Source organism: Giraffa tippelskirchi, chromosome 7, assembly GCF_054371585.1.
Source record: "Giraffa tippelskirchi isolate mGirTip1 chromosome 7, T2T-mGirTip1v1.2.pri, whole genome shotgun sequence".
In the NCBI taxonomy this organism is placed as follows: Eukaryota; Metazoa; Chordata; class Mammalia; order Artiodactyla; family Giraffidae; genus Giraffa; species Giraffa tippelskirchi.
In genome coordinates this window covers 46,737,318-46,751,948 of record NC_137281.1, presented here as the reverse complement: position 1 = coordinate 46,751,948, position 14,631 = coordinate 46,737,318, and the positions used below count along the sequence as shown (strand labels likewise).

At 62.6% G+C, this 14,631-nt stretch overlaps 1 protein-coding gene across 3 annotated transcripts in view; it reads right to left on the bottom strand.

Moving 5' to 3' along the window:
* Positions 1-14,631, bottom strand: part of PIEZO1 (piezo type mechanosensitive ion channel component 1 (Er blood group)) — a 64,370-nt gene that overhangs the window by 14,191 nt on the left and 35,548 nt on the right. The window contains exons 2-19 of one of the 3 annotated variants that reach the window (XM_081511970.1): positions 13,716-13,811; positions 9,111-9,233; positions 8,044-8,101; positions 7,782-7,920; positions 4,937-5,105; positions 4,577-4,790; positions 4,303-4,474; positions 4,106-4,219; positions 3,937-4,027; positions 3,006-3,106; positions 2,449-2,709; positions 1,769-1,901; positions 1,511-1,695; positions 1,207-1,355; positions 938-1,120; positions 568-680; positions 315-469; positions 35-211 (exon numbers count right to left, since the gene is read on the bottom strand). In XM_081511970.1, coding sequence (XP_081368096.1) covers positions 35-211; positions 315-469; positions 568-680; positions 938-1,120; positions 1,207-1,355; positions 1,511-1,695; positions 1,769-1,901; positions 2,449-2,709; positions 3,006-3,106; positions 3,937-4,027; positions 4,106-4,219; positions 4,303-4,474; positions 4,577-4,790; positions 4,937-5,105; positions 7,782-7,920; positions 8,044-8,101; positions 9,111-9,233; positions 13,716-13,811 — 2,633 coding nt within the window. The remainder of the gene's footprint in view (positions 1-34; positions 212-314; positions 470-567; positions 681-937; positions 1,121-1,206; positions 1,356-1,510; positions 1,696-1,768; positions 1,902-2,448; positions 2,710-3,005; positions 3,107-3,936; positions 4,028-4,105; positions 4,220-4,302; positions 4,475-4,576; positions 4,791-4,936; positions 5,106-7,781; positions 7,921-8,043; positions 8,102-9,110; positions 9,234-13,715; positions 13,812-14,631) is intronic. The other 2 variants (XM_081511971.1, XM_081511972.1) reach the window with 2 other exon arrangements.

Below are 14,631 nucleotides of genomic sequence, written 5' to 3'. Positions count from 1 at the left end.
CCCTCTGCACCCGCCCCTCCATTGTGGCACATACCTCCGTGCAGTTGCTGGCGTACTCGTGGGGGTTGACCACCTTGAGCTGGTACAGCATCTTGCACACGATGATGATGCAGGTCCACAAGGTAGCCAGGCACGAGGCCATGGGCCGGAAGCGGGGGTAGGGCAGAGCGAAGGCCCAGAGCACGACCAGCAGGAAGTTCAGCACTGACACCTATGGGTGGCGGCGGCCGGATCAGTGCCCTCCCCATGGGCCCCTTGCCGCCCCCACAGCCCCCGGGGGGCCCACGTGGGTATGTGAGCATGTCCACACTCACCTCCTTCAGGGCCACCCACACGGTATACAGGGCCACCAGCTTGAAGACGTGCAGCTCCAGCAGGCGCCGCACCAGCACCTGCACGCGGGTGAGGACGTCCGAGAAGCCGGTGGCCAGGTCCAGCAGGCGCTCGGCCACCAGGCCCCACTTGCTGGCTGAGGAGGTTGAGGGGACAGTGAGGAGGAGGGGCCCGGGCCATCCTGTCCCGTGCAGATGGGGCTCCAGGGCTCAAGTCCGAGTACCTTGAACTTACCCTCTGGGACCTGCATGGCCTGGTGGGGGCCGGCTGTGCCCAGCCCCTCGTCCCTGGGCACCTCCTCCTCTTCCTCCTGCTGCAGCAGGGGGGTCCGGCTCACCGCGTCCTGCCTAGGACAGGGCCCCGGAGTGTCCTTCCCACCCGCGCTCCTGGGGCGGCCCAGCAGCCCCTCCCACTCCTGCCTCCCCCACCCCAGCTCTGGGACCCCAGCTGTGGGTGCTGCAGCCACCAGGTGGGAGCACGGGGCCTGCTGACCTCCTGACAGTGGGGCACCTGAAGGTGATGGCCGAGGCCCTACCCTCATTCCGGGTCTCCTGCCTGACGCCACCAGCCTCTGCAGACCCCCAGCCCCAGGGGGCAGGCCTACCCGGGAATCCAGCGTGGGGTGCAGGCGCCAGGCAGGGGCCGGTGCTCGGGGTCAGTGAGCTGCATGAAGGGCCGGTGGAAGTAGTGCAGCTGCAGGATGCAGGCAAGCAGGAAGAAGCCGGGGACCAGGATGCTGGAGAAGAGCTCGGACACGCTGAACTGCTCCAGGCCCAAGTCCCCCAGCCTGGGTGGGGAGGCGGGGTAGGGGTCAGCACGGTTGCAGGACCCCCATGGCGGCGTCCTGCACCCTCAGCCCCGCCCCAGACTCACTGCTCATCGGTGAGGCCTGTCAGGTTGCGCCAGTAGGCCGGGAAGTCCTGGAACTGGAAGGTGTAGACAGCCACCAGCACCAGCATGGTATAGGCCACCACCAGCCACCAGAAAGCCTTGAGCAGCTTCCGCCACAGGCTATAGTAGACCTGCCGGCCGAAAGGCGCGGTGAGGCCCACCTGCCCACTCTTTGCCCCCCGGTGCCTCCGCCCCCCCCACTCCATGCCCCCCTGTGCCCCTGCCCCCCAACTCCATGCCCCCTGGTGCCCCCGCCCCCACCACTCCGTGCCCTGTGCCCCTGCACCTGGAAGAGGATGAGACAGAGCAGGAAGAGCAACATGTAGACGATCTTGTAGACCACCAGGCGGCCGGCGAAGCTGACCACAATGAACATGCCTGCACACACGTAGATCCAGTACTTGGCGTAGACGCCCCTGACCAGCTCCCCCAGGTTCCGCAGCAGCATCTGCGTCCGCGTGGGCTCTGTAGCTGGGTGGGGGAAGGGGCGGGGGGGCACGGCATCAGGACCAGGCAAGTGGGGAAGGAGCTGCCCCCCAGTCACCCAGCCCTCCCGCCCGCTCACCTGTGGCGGCCACAGTGACCTCCGTCAGCGCTACGGGGGCCCGCGCCCTCCTCAGCAGCTTCTCCTTCACAAACTGGCGCAGCAGGAGCCAGAACGTCAGGGTGCACAGCAGCTGGGGAAGGGGGCGGCATCACTGAGGGGCCCAGGCAGGGGAGCGAGGGGTAAGACTGCAGCAGGAAGGTGTCCCCCAACCTGCCATCCTCCTCGCAGGCACGAGTTCACACAGAAACGTGCACACACTCCTACACTACTCACACACCATCTTGTGTGCACACAGACCCGCAGGTGAACACGAGCTCACATGTGTTTGCATGCTTGCATGCCTGCGGACTCACATGGTGAGGTGTAACCCACAGCTCCCCCCCCAATGTGGCCAGCAGTGGCATGGGTGTCCAGGTGCAGTGACCTGTCTCACAAGGGGACACCGTGAGGACACAGAAACTCACTGGGACCCGGGACCACATGCGGTGCTCATAGAGCCCATCTCAGGACATAGGACAGTACCCCTAGCAACATGAGGTTGGCACTCATTCACTCGGCAACACCAACTGAGCAACTCTGCTGGGCTTGGCCAGGGGGTCCTGGTAACAGGCAGATGCGGGCCCTGGGCTGCGCATACCCACTGCACTGGGAGCTGGGTGAAGGCTGGGTGGACTCACCATAGCACCCAGGTCCAGGCAGGGGTAGCGGGTGTGCTCCAGCCCCAGCTGGCGCAGGCTGACAGGGCCCAGGGCGGTGGGCAGCTCGGGCTGTAGGTCCATGGCCCACACGTAACGCAGACAGCAGAGCGCCAGCCCGTAGAGTAGGATGAAAGGGGAGCAGAGCATGGCCAGCTGGTGGCGGCTGCGGACCGTCCAGATGAGGCAGGCCCAGAGCAGCAGCACGAAGGTCAGCCAGCTGTGGTAGGTGATGCTCCACACCTGTGGGCCAGGGTGGGGCAGGGCTGCACGCACGCTCCCCAGGCTGACGGCATGGGGGCCCCCGGCAGGAAAGCAAACCTGCCCTGCTGGCCCACCCACCCACCGCACAAATGCACACACACACACACACACAACCACGTGGCTGGTGGCTGGCCTGGACGGCTTGTGGCCCGGCAGGTAGGCCACAGTCCCACCCACTTCTGGCGACAAGGCACCAGGCCACCATCCTCTCCCGGAATGCCGTGGGAGCCCGTGGGAAGGCCCAGCCCTCGGGTGGTTCAGGCCGGTGCCCTTACCATCATGGCAATGAGGGCACACACGTAGCTCTGGTCCATGATGAGGTGGCCCAGGCCATGCAGTGGAGACGTCTCCTTCGGCTCAGCCAGCTGGGGGCATGCTAGGGTGAGGGCAGGGGTCACAGGTGAAGCAGGACCCCCGCTGTGGAGGCTCCAACATCAATAGGCCAGAGCCCCTCACCCACACCTGACTCAGCCCCCAAGTGCAGACAGTGCTAGAGCCGCAGCCTGCGGTGGGGGGCGGGGGGAGCCGTGCTCAGCACAGACTCATAGGGGCTCTGGGGGCAGAAAAGGGCCCAGGCTCCTGTCTGACCCTGTTCCCAATGTGTCGTGAGACCTTGGCCCATCCTCGCCCCCCTCCTGGCCTTGGTTTCCAAGACTCTAGAGGGATGGGGTGGATGAGATGGCCTCAGTCCCTCCAGCTCTGTGAGTACCCACATCCTCCGAGGCCAGCAGCTTCATCCCCTGCTTGGTTTAAGATGGAAATTCAGGCTTAGGGCAAAAGAAAAGAAAGAAAAAGCACCCAGGAAAAACGCCCAGACCTGCGCTGGGGACACAGAGCCAGCCCAAGACAGAGCAGTGAATAACTCTGGGGCTGAGAGGCAGGCGGACAGGCATGGGAGATCCCTGCAGGGTCTTGGGTCCGTGAGTGAGTGAGTGAAAGTCATTCAGTCGTGTCCGACTCTTTTCGACCCCATGGACTATACAGTCCATGGAATTCTCCAGGCCAGAATACTGGAGTGGGTAGCCTTTCCCTTCTCCAGGGGATCTTCCCACCCCAGGGATCGAACCCAGGTCTCCGGAGTTGCAGGCGGATTCTTTACTAGCCAAGCCATGAAGGTCGGTGGGCAGCCCCAAAGAGGGATGCAGCTAGAGAGGCCGACATGGCAAGGCCACCAGGGGGCAGCACTGCATGGCTGCATATACTTACAGGGCCGCTGCTGGACGGCGCTGTGGCCAGTGAGGTCATGTACGATGCAGTTGTCCTCGGGGTCTGGTGTTGTGGGAGTGGGCATTGTGTGCTGTAAACAAGCCAAGACCATGAGCCGAGCCCACGGGCAAGGGGGTGCCGGCCCCACCTCTCAGTCCCGATCCCTCACCTGGGCAGCCCCTTCCTCCTTGATGGCCACAACCCTGGCCTGACCCTGGGGCCACTGGTCCACCTCGGTCAACTCTACCTCCCGTGCGTCACATTCCCTGGCTGCCTCCTTCCTCTGTGGAGAACAGAGGTGAGGCTCAGCCCCGCCGCCCTGGCAAGAGGCGGTGGGGGAGGCAGGGTGCTGGTCTGGGTGCTCACCTGGTCCACAGGCTGGCGGGCGTGGAGCTTCAGGAGCGAGGTCACCGTGTAGCAGAGCAGCAGCAGGATGCCAGGGCTCACATACACGGGCCAGTCGTGGTCGGCATTGACGACCAGCACATTGGGGCTGGAGCAGTTGGTGGGGGCCACGAAGTCCTTGAGACCAAACACCCTGCCCAGAGAAGGCGTGTCGGTGACTGCGGTGAGGGGGTCACGGGTGCCGGGTGGGCAGGGCTGGGGTAAGGGCAGAGCGGTGCCTGAGGTGAGCCCTCACCTGGCCCAGATGCTGGCAGGTGGGAGAGTGGCCTGGGCGAGAGGCGTCTGGTAGCAATAGAAGCAGATGAGATGGCCGGTGCCAAAGCAGCCCACCATGACGCAGAGTGTGTTGAAGCCCAAGGGGCTGATGGGAAAGTGACAGGCCCACCAGGTGCCAATGGCCAGGAAGAGCAGGAAGTAGACACTGGAGAAGGCTGAGGGGTGGGCGATGCCTGCGGGCCAGGCAGGGGCGCACAGGGTTATTCCTGGCTGGGGTGGCGTGACCACCGCCTCACTGGTCAGTGGGGAGTTTGGCTGCTGAGACCCCTCCCAGTGTGATGGTCAGAGGTGGGGTCCCAGCCCCCTGCCCAGCGGGTACCTGCCAGTGCGAGCAGCACGATGGCCAGAGTCCGCCCAGCTGCCACGAGCAGCCAGTGCGCTGTGATCCGGAACCGGGCAGCCAGCCGAGATCTCCGCGTGGGGGACAGTGCAGGGGCTTCCCGCAGCTCCCCCAGGGAGCCAGAATCTGTTTCCTCACTGTCATCGTCCTGCCAAGGTCATGGGAAGAGCAGAGGTCAGGCATGTGGTGGGGGAGGGGGAGGGGGAAGGAGGGGGAAGGAGGGGGAGGGGGAAGGAAGAGGAAGGAGGCGAGAGGGGAAGGGGGAGGGAGGGGAAGGGAGGGGAAGGGAGGAGGGAGGAGCCCACCCCTGTGGCCATCTCCCTGGCCCCCCTCCACACCCACTGCTGGCCCTCTGAGGTCACAGGGCTGCCAGCCTGTGTGCACCAGTGCTGCCCTCCATGCCTGGTCTGCCCACCACCTTCCCACAGCCTCACAGCCCTGGAGGCCTTCCTGGAGGCGGCCCACTGCAGCAGTGACACATTCCTGCCAAGGCCTGGCACTCAGATGACCCAGGTGCCCCTCAGGTGCATCTTCTTTATCTCCCACCTTCCCCAGGGGCCCCGAGGACAGGCCAGCCCATAGGCTCGTGCATCCATGCCCCATGCCCCTGGCCTGAGAGCGCCCCAGTGGGGACTCATGGCAGGGCCACAGGTGCCCTTCACTGTACAGTCGCAGAACAGCTCCACACTCTACTCGTGGCCCACAGCACCTTCCTTATAAGAACAGCAATGGAGGCTTGGGGGTGGGGGGGACTCAGATCACACTGCCAGGGAGACTGTGCCCAGGGGACAGCCTAGTCTCATTCTGCTGCCCGTGGGGCATCTGGAGAGTGAGGTGGGCCTCCTGGGTGTCCCTGGCCAGCCCTTCCGGCCGCACCTGTCCGTGGGCACGGAGACCCACCAGGGCCTGTCTCCTTGGCCCTGCCTCAAGGTTTCCCAGAACAGACTGTTTCCTGGAATCAGGGAGGCGGAGGGAGGCAGAAAGAACAGCCTGTGTCAGAAACCCAGGCCCTGGGTCCCCACCTGAGATGTGGGGGCTGGCCTGTGCCTCACCTGCCCTGGCCAAGGCGGCCCTTGGCATCCAAGCTGAGAGCATGGGGGAGCCAGGAGTCCTGGTCACACCCCAGCTCCACATCTCCCAGCTGGGCAGCCTTGGCAAGCCCCCTAAGCTCTCTGAATCCATCTTCTGCCTGTCAAACGTAGGTGGGGAGCTGGGCAGGCCCCGGGAGTGCTGCTGGGCAGAGTCTGTTAGTGCGGAGGGGACAGGCCAGGGCAGGAGGCCCAGCCTTGGGGTCAGAGTGGTACCCAGGGTCCCCCTGTTATGTCCTGGAACCGGGGTGGGGAGTCAGCCCTGGAAGGCACAGCAGCCAGGCCTGAGCTCACTCCGCCCACAGCCTGGCCCCAGCCCTGGGAAAGCTGCCGTGGAAAATGAGCGCTTCTGGGTGTGGGAAGAACAGAAGCAGCTGCTGGGCGAAAGGACAGGTGCTGGGGCCGCTAGCAGCGTCCAGCCTGCCTCAGCCAGTCCCCTAGGCCGCACCCCCACCACAACCCGTCCAAAATGCAGGGCAGGCATGGATACATGTGTGCCAAGTTGGGATGGGCGCATGTACGCGGATGCATGTGCTATGGCCCTGCCAGGTGGGGTCATCTGCAAGGGGCGCTCTGCCTGCTTCTGGCTCAGACCTTAAACGCTGGGTGCCTGTGACGCCTTGCTCTGAGGTCCGAGGGGCAATGGGCAGCATGGAGTGGGGGGCTGGCCCCTTGTTCTGCCCCAGGCATGGGGAACCAGCCAGCCCCTTCCCGGCGGAGCTGTTCCTGGAAGCCCTGGCTCTGCTAACGAGGAAACCAGAGGCTGCTCTGGCCCCTGTGCCCGCCAGTGCCACGCACCATAGGGATGGAGGAAGCTGGCCTGTTAGGGGGCTGCCCCAGCCCCTACTCGACCCCCACAAATACCTGGAAGAGCCGCTTGACCTCTAGGCCCCATCTCCTCTGTGAAATGGGGGTGCCAGCCTTGGCCCCTAGGACTCGGGGGATGGGTAGTCAGTTGCAGGCTGAGCCCCACCCCAGCCCGCAATGGGAAGGGCCCCCTCTCTGGGAACTGAGGCCCTCATTTCCACAAGCATCAGCAGCCTGACCAGAGGACACTGGGGCTAAGGGTGTAAGCCTGTGTTTCCCACCACCTCCTGAGCAGGGACCCTGGATATCACAGACCTGACACAGCTCTGGAGACCAGGTCCTACTGGACAGAGGCTGAGGCCGAGTGTGGGACCCAAATGGGGCTCAAGACTACAGCCCTTGTGAGGGGACAGGAGAGCGCTGAGTCTTCAACCAGAGGGCACGGAGGGAAGACCAAGGGCGGGACCCTAAGAACTCTGATGCAGGGCCCTGCTCTAGGTCTCTAGTCGACACAGCCTCTGCCTTGTCCACAAGTCCACCGATGCCCTTGCTGTGGGTGAGGCTCCTCAAACATCCATCTGTCTGTCCATCCGTCAGTCCCCAGGTGCTCCTTGACGGCCAGCATACACAGCCTCCCAGCACCACTGATTCCCTGTGGCCTGCAGCCCTGAAGACCTTCCTCAGGAGCAGCTCTTGGGGCAGATGCTGCCTGCAGCCCCTGCAAGTGCTGAGACCGTGCACGGCAATGCCCATACCCCGCGGGACACACACTTGACCTCTCTGCTGGTGTCACATCCCTCCACAGTGGGTACATAAAGGCTTTTACAACTAAAATGTTCACGTTTGTTTCAGAAAAGAAAAGAAAGAAAGAAAGAGGACATACAACAGTCCTCAAATGGCTGGGACCCGGGGTGCCCCACAGCCCTCACCGGCTCCTGGGCGTGCTGGCTGCGCCGGGCTGTCCTCATGAGGCGCCTGCAGACCCCAAGGCACAGGGAGGAGACCACTAGGATGCCCAGGTCGGGGGCCACCAGGCGGATGGCATTGGGAATGTCCTTCAGGTCCAGCCTGTAGAGAGCAGGGAGAGCCCATGGTGGGCTCAGGGGGACTGGGGCCAGGGGGGGCACCCCAGGAGCTGGAGTCCCCCACCTCAGGCCCAGGAAATCCCCGAGGGAGACTGAGGACTCTCACCTCATGACCCCAATATGCCGGAAGATGGTGTCCCAGGTGATGGTGTCCCAGGTGCTGCCTGCAGAGAGAGGTGGGGGAACCAGGTCAGGCAGGTGGGCACCAAGAAATCCCCTCCTTGTTGCCAAGAGGCCCTCCATCCCTCAAGCCACAGGTCTTCAGGTGTCCAGGGATGCTCGAGAATGCTGTCTATGCTGGTGGGGAAACTGAGGCCCAGCCAGGGAAGGTCTGGTAGGTCAGAGGCCCGTTAGTTCTGCCTGGCAGAATGGGCCTCACAGCCCAGCTGGGCGCTGTGTATCTGTGGCGGGCTCTCAGGTCTGTTGGCCAAGGCCGACCGCTCCTTGGGAGCCGGAGGGGGCACACATGGGAAGCCTGGTCTCAGAGCCACCAGGACCAGAGGGCCCTCGAGGCACCTGACTTCCAGTCTCTAAGCTGCAGGAGACACACGCTCTCCATGGAATGAAATGGGAAGCCGGGTGGGACATCGCGCCCACCACGATCCAGGCGGGACATGGAGGTGGGAAACCCCCTCTCTGAGCAGTGGGGATGGGAGCCCAGGGTTCCGTCATCTGCACACTAGGGTGCTGGAGTGAGTGAAGGTGGGAGGGCTGGGTGCCAGCTGGAGATTCTGTCTGCAGGGTGAAAGGGTGCAGGTCAGTGGACAGGCAGCTCACCGGGTCTGCTGGCACCCCTGTCCCCCAGCCTAGTCTCTATGCCTCCAAAGGCTCAGGAGGAAGATGTGAGCAGGTGGGTTCTGAGAAGACCAGGGCTGTCCGGTGAGCCGGACGCCAGGCTCGGTTCAGGGTCTCCGGTGCTCAGACCAGCCCCATGGCCACCTGTCGCTGGGGCAGTTAACCTGGGCCCATTTGCACTGGATATAAATAGTGGATAGACACTCAGAGGTAGACAAAGCTCGGGTGAGGCAGGGTGGCCCCTGAGGCTGGCTGACCTTGCCAAAGAGTGTGAGGCTCCCCAACCCTGCCCAGGCCCTCTGGTTGCTCAGGGAGACCGTTGGATCTCCCCCAGGCCTGCTGCCTTCAAGCATCCCCCCCAGCCCCTTGGTGACTCACAGCTTGGCCCCAGAAGCTGGTCCAGGCGGGGCACAGTATGCAGGCATATCTGGAAGGTGAGGTGGGCTGCCAAGAAGAGGAGGCTGAAGCCCAGCAGGGTTCGGAGGAGGCGGCCAGTGTGACCTGCAGGCAGAGTGGGCAGGGGTAAGGCCAGCACACAGCTGGGTCTGCGGGGGTATGGGGAGGGGAAAACCAGTCAAGGCCTGTCAGCCTTGACTGTCAGCCCTGAGCCAGGCTGTGTCCACCAGCCTAGCATGGACCCAGGGTCTGTCAGCAGAGAACTCAGGCAGCACACCCCTCCTACACAATCCCACTGACTGCTCACAGCTACCCCATGGTCCCGCACTATCACAACCTCACTTTACAAAGAAATGGGCACAGAGAGGTGAAGTCATCTGCCCACAGTCATACAACAAGGAATCAGTGGAGTACAGCACACCCAGCCTGCCTGCACTTGCGTCTCACCCCCTACTTGGGGCATAGGGCATGGGGGGCAGAGCCAGTGCCAGAAGGAAAGGCCCCCTCAGGCTGGGGGCCACATTCAGGCCTGGTCACGTATCCAGCAAACATCTGTGTTGCTACTTGGCCCTGGCAGCATGGCACTGCCTCACCCTCAATGTGGGCTGAAAGCATGCACCATGCAGGGAAGACCCTGCCTGACACTCAACCACACAGCTTATGAAACGTGCCCACAGAACAAAGCTTCAGATTCCCAGAGGCAACTGTACCCCAGGAATTCACATGATTGATGGGGGATGGATGGGGGGACAGATGGAGGGATGGATGATGGCTGGATGGAGAGAAAGATACACTGGAAGGATGAGATGATGTATCAGGGGAATGGATAGGAGATGGATAGATGGATGAATGAATAGATTAGAGAAGGGATGGATGGTGGAAGGTCAGTGAGAAGACGGAGGATAGGAAGTTGGATAAATGGATGGGCAGCTGTGATTATGGACAGATGGATAGATTGGATGGATGAGAACATGGATGGATAGGTAAATGAGGAACTGATGGGAAGATGGAGAGATGGATGAATGGGAAGAAGGATGGTTGGAAAGATGGATGGATGGATAGGAGGATAAAGAAGTGGGTGAATGTATGGAAGGATGGATCAATAGGTGGAGGATGGATATACAAACGAATCAGTGGGTGGGAAGATGGGTGAATAAATGGAACAATGGATGGAGGATGAGAGGGTAGCGGGATGGCGGACAGCAGTGTTGGGTGAGGCCAGGGGGCAGCTCTAAGTTCAGAGGGTGGAGGGCAGTCAGGCTGGTGTGGGGCTCCTGAAAGGGTGGGGCCGCGTGTGTGGGTCCTGAGCTACCCACTGCAGTTGCTGGAAGCCCTGCCTGCCTCTCCCCTTGATCTGGAGTCTCTCCTTCAGTCATGTGAGGCCTGCAGGGCACAGGGAGCATGGTGGAAGGATAGTGCCCTGCCTCTGTGGGCAGGCGACCCCCATCTCTGTCGTGTAGGGGAAGGGTCACACAGAAGTGTTTCCTCCTGAAGGAGCCAGGGCTCCACTCAGGCCAGAATCTCTGGAGAAGCAGGAAATGGGGCTGGGAGGCTGGGGCTTCTGGCGTGGAGGAGAGGGAGCTTGTGGGGGTGCAGAGAGCATTTGACCAGAGTGGGCACTGAGGTTTGAGCCCCAAACCTCCCTGATCTGACCACTCAGTCTGCAAACACTCCAGAATGGCCCCACTCCCATGACCCTGTTCTGGGGCAGCCTAGGACCCCTGTGGGTGTGGTGCCACCTGGGCCCAGTTCTGGCACCATGGTGAGCTGCTGGTCGACCTTACCCTCCCAACACAAGCTGGGTGAAGGGCGCCGAGGGAAGGGGAGTCCCCTACCCATCACAGGCCCTGAGAGGATGGCCTGGAGGTGGAGGGCAGGGAGGGACAGGGCAGGGGAGGTCAGAGCCTGAGCTTGAGGCCCTGGGAATCTGCTCTGCCACGCCTGGCACATTGGCTGCCCACAGGCAGGAGGGCACAAGTCTCGGGAGGACGACAGAGTCTCTCATCCTCTCATCCAACGAGCACAGGGTCCTCCCGGTGCACCATTCTGTGACGTGAATGAGGCCCACCCGCTCACCAGGCCCTCCTATCCACAGCCCCCAAGTCAGAGCAGAGCCCAGGGCTCCAGGGCAGTCACCCTCTCTGGACAGCAGCTGCAGGGCCAGGTGTTACTCTAAGGCAGGGGCCGGCTCCTCGAGTCCCTGTTAACCAGGGCACGGGAGCTGAACCTAAGGTCTCCCTGAAGCTTCTGCTGTGGCTGTGCCCTGCTGGGGCATGTAGCCCATGATGCTGGCAAAGTGACTGAGGAAGAGCTGGAACTTTCCTGAGGACACACTGAGGTGGACACCTCTCTGCCCAGCACAGGGAGCTGGGGTCAAGCTGACGCCCACGTGAGGATAAAGCCAGGAATCAGCACCCACAGGGGACCCGGGCAGCCTCAGACCTTCCACCCAGAGCCGGCGCCAAGGCCCAGCTGCGATGCAACCGTGACCCTGTGGCCAGGCGCTCAGGCACAGACAGGCCTCACATTTTCCTCTCTCCCACCCAGAAAAACCCAGCAACCTCTCTGACCCTGAAGGGCCTCTGAGGCCAGACAGATGGACAGAGGGAGGTCAAGCAGGCGAGTCTTCCCAGCGCCCTGACCCTTCCCCACTCTGGACTCCTGCCCTGGCTGAGAGCCTGTGCTTCCCCAGCGCCAATTAGAAGAAAGTGTTCCCCATCACTGCAGGGCATGAAATATGACGGAACAAACAGCTCAGAGCTGAGACCCTGGGAACGGGGTCCACGGAGAGGAGGGGAGGGCCTGGACTACCTGCAGTCTCCCCAGGCTGGCCTGAGCTGGGGATTGGGGAAGGGCTGGGACAGCCAGCCGTGGAGGAGTGTGGCCTGGGGTCCCCCGTGGCTCCCAGCCCTATACCTGTGTGGGGCCTCTCCCTGAATTCTCCCTGCACTCCAAGGTCAGCACCCCCGCATACCAGTGCCCACAGGAGCAGAGAGCCTGACGTGGGGGTTCCCATCAGACACCACAGGCCGGGGAGGGGGACCTGTCACCCTGTGGGAAGCAGGATGACACCCCTCCGGGAGAATCCACGCCCCAATCCTGGGACCCTGTGAACATTTCCTGACGCAGCAAAGGGGAACCAGGAGTGCCAAGCAGCTAACCTTAAACAGGGGCTGCTTCTGGCCACTCCTACCCAGGGCAGGCCCAGTTTCACTCCAGGGTCCCAACCGTGGAGAGGAGGCAGGAGGGCCCAGTCAGAGTGACTGGGGGTGATGTTCAACTGGCCATTGCCAACCTGGATGATGGGGAGGGGGCGCCGAGCTGAGGAGTTGGAAATAGGAACCAGATTCTCCCCAGATACCCCAGGACGGACCACTGCAACACGGTGACACCTGGGTTTTCACCCCAAGAGGCCCATGCTGGACTCTGACCCCCAGACTGTGAGCAGGGACCTGAGGGTGGCTGCTCGGTGTGAGGTGGTCTCTGCAGCCACAGGACACACCTGAGGTCCCGGGCAGCCCGGCTGCCACCAGCACCTCCCAGGGGCAGCAGGCGTGGGCCTGGCTCCCTGCGGCAATCTTGGCAATCCTTTGGCCCACCAGGCTATTCTTCCATGACCTCTGTCAGGAATGGGGTAGGGGTCACACCACTGACAACCTCCTCGCTGGGAACCCTCTTTTAAGCTGGAACATCTCTCTTCTCTCTGGGAAACCTAAGGGCCTCCCAGCCCATGGGGCACAGAGCCACCTGAAGCACCGGTCCTTACTGAAAAGCCAGGACAAAAGCTGACCCGGAGGCACCCAGAGCGCAGCTGGTGGGACCCTGGCCAGAAGGGGCTCCTCAACCATGCGCCCTGTGCTGTCGGCCTGCAGGTCTGCATCCCCCTTCACAGGGACCTGCCCATGCTCCACAGGACAGGGGGCAGGGTGCCCTCCTACTCGGAGATTCTCTCCGCTCTCAGCTCCTCTCAGACAAGCCAGTTCTCTGGGCCCCACTGTGCAAACTGCCCTAGGGGCAAAAGCACCCTGACAGGCTTTCCCACCCATCTTGTCTGCCTAGTGGACTCAGAGGCCACCCTCCAGGAGCTCAGAACTAGGTGGGGACCGCCGGGCACCCAGCTACCCTGACAAGGTGTTCGGAGGAAAGCCATCGCCCCACAGAGCACTGAGCACACATGGATGGAGCCTGAGTCGATGCTGGGGCAGGGGCATTGATGAGGTGGTTGGACTTAAGAGTTGGCCAGAGCTGCTCAGGGCAGACGGGCTGCAAGGTCAGTGCTGGAACCGGGTGGGGGTCAGGGGAGGGACCTGGCAGGAAGGTGGCCTAGCCCATGGCTGGGGCAACACGGCATGGGCCCTGCAACACGAGGTCAGAACAGAGATCTGAAACAGCCAAGGGTCCACCATGTAAACTGAACCTGGGACCACTCATCCTTCACCAGTGGGTCTTCAACCACAGAGAACGTAACCCCTGCCTGGTTCAGCCACGGCCCAACTCTCCCCTGCCCCAGGAATCTGGAGAAAGAGCTCTGAGACTCCCGAATCCACACCCACACCCCCACTCCCACCGAGCCTCGCTCACCCTTACCTCGGATGCTGTGCCGGGAGGGGCCTGGGAACCAGGGCAGCAGCAGCAGGAACAGCAGGTAGACCAGGGAGAGCGCATTGACCCGGAACAGGCAGGCTGCAGAGGAGACAGGACAGCCATCAGGGCCACTCGGCAAGGGAGGACAGCCAGCCCCACACCCCAGCTGCTGCCCCCTGAGCCTCTCCGCCACGGGTGCGGTGCTCATCACCCCAGGAAGCTGCCCACCTCCCTCCATGTGTGAGCAACCACACTCAGTGCAGGACAGGTCACCTACCTCGGGAGCCCCACGTCTGACCTACGACGGGTTCTATTTATACCAAGCAGGGGGCTCTCGTGCTGCACGTGTCACAGGACTCGCCCTCAGAGCCACCCCCACCCACCTGCCCAGGGTCAACACTGAGGTCGTGACAATCTCCGCACTTGTTTTCTGTCCTTTGTAAGACTTTATGTCTCCAGTCAACACACAGCACAGCTGACTTTGGGGTCTAGCTCTCTAAATCTCCTTCCTGCCTGATCTCCACTTCCTGGACACCCTCCTGCACCCACTGGGGACGTGGCCATGTCCTCCATCACGTCTCCCAGGGGAACCATGGCACAATTCCTTCAAGCCATGCATGTATCCACAACTCACTCCTGGAAACCTCCCCAACGCCATCCTGATGGAGTGCAGCAGATGCTGGGATCGGGGAGGCTGGGGAAATGCCAAGTGTCCCAACTCGGGGCTCATCGCCCAGAAACCAGCCTTCTCAGCCTTTCCCAGGGGCCTGAGAGGGAGCTGGGCCAGGAAAGCCCAGCTAGCAGCCCAGAGGGTACTGGTACCCCTGAAAGCGGCCCCTGGCCTGGAGCCACCTCTGCCCATTCCGCTCCTCAATCCACAGCCAGCAAGTGGCCCCGGTGACCTGGCCCTGCTGCCCCC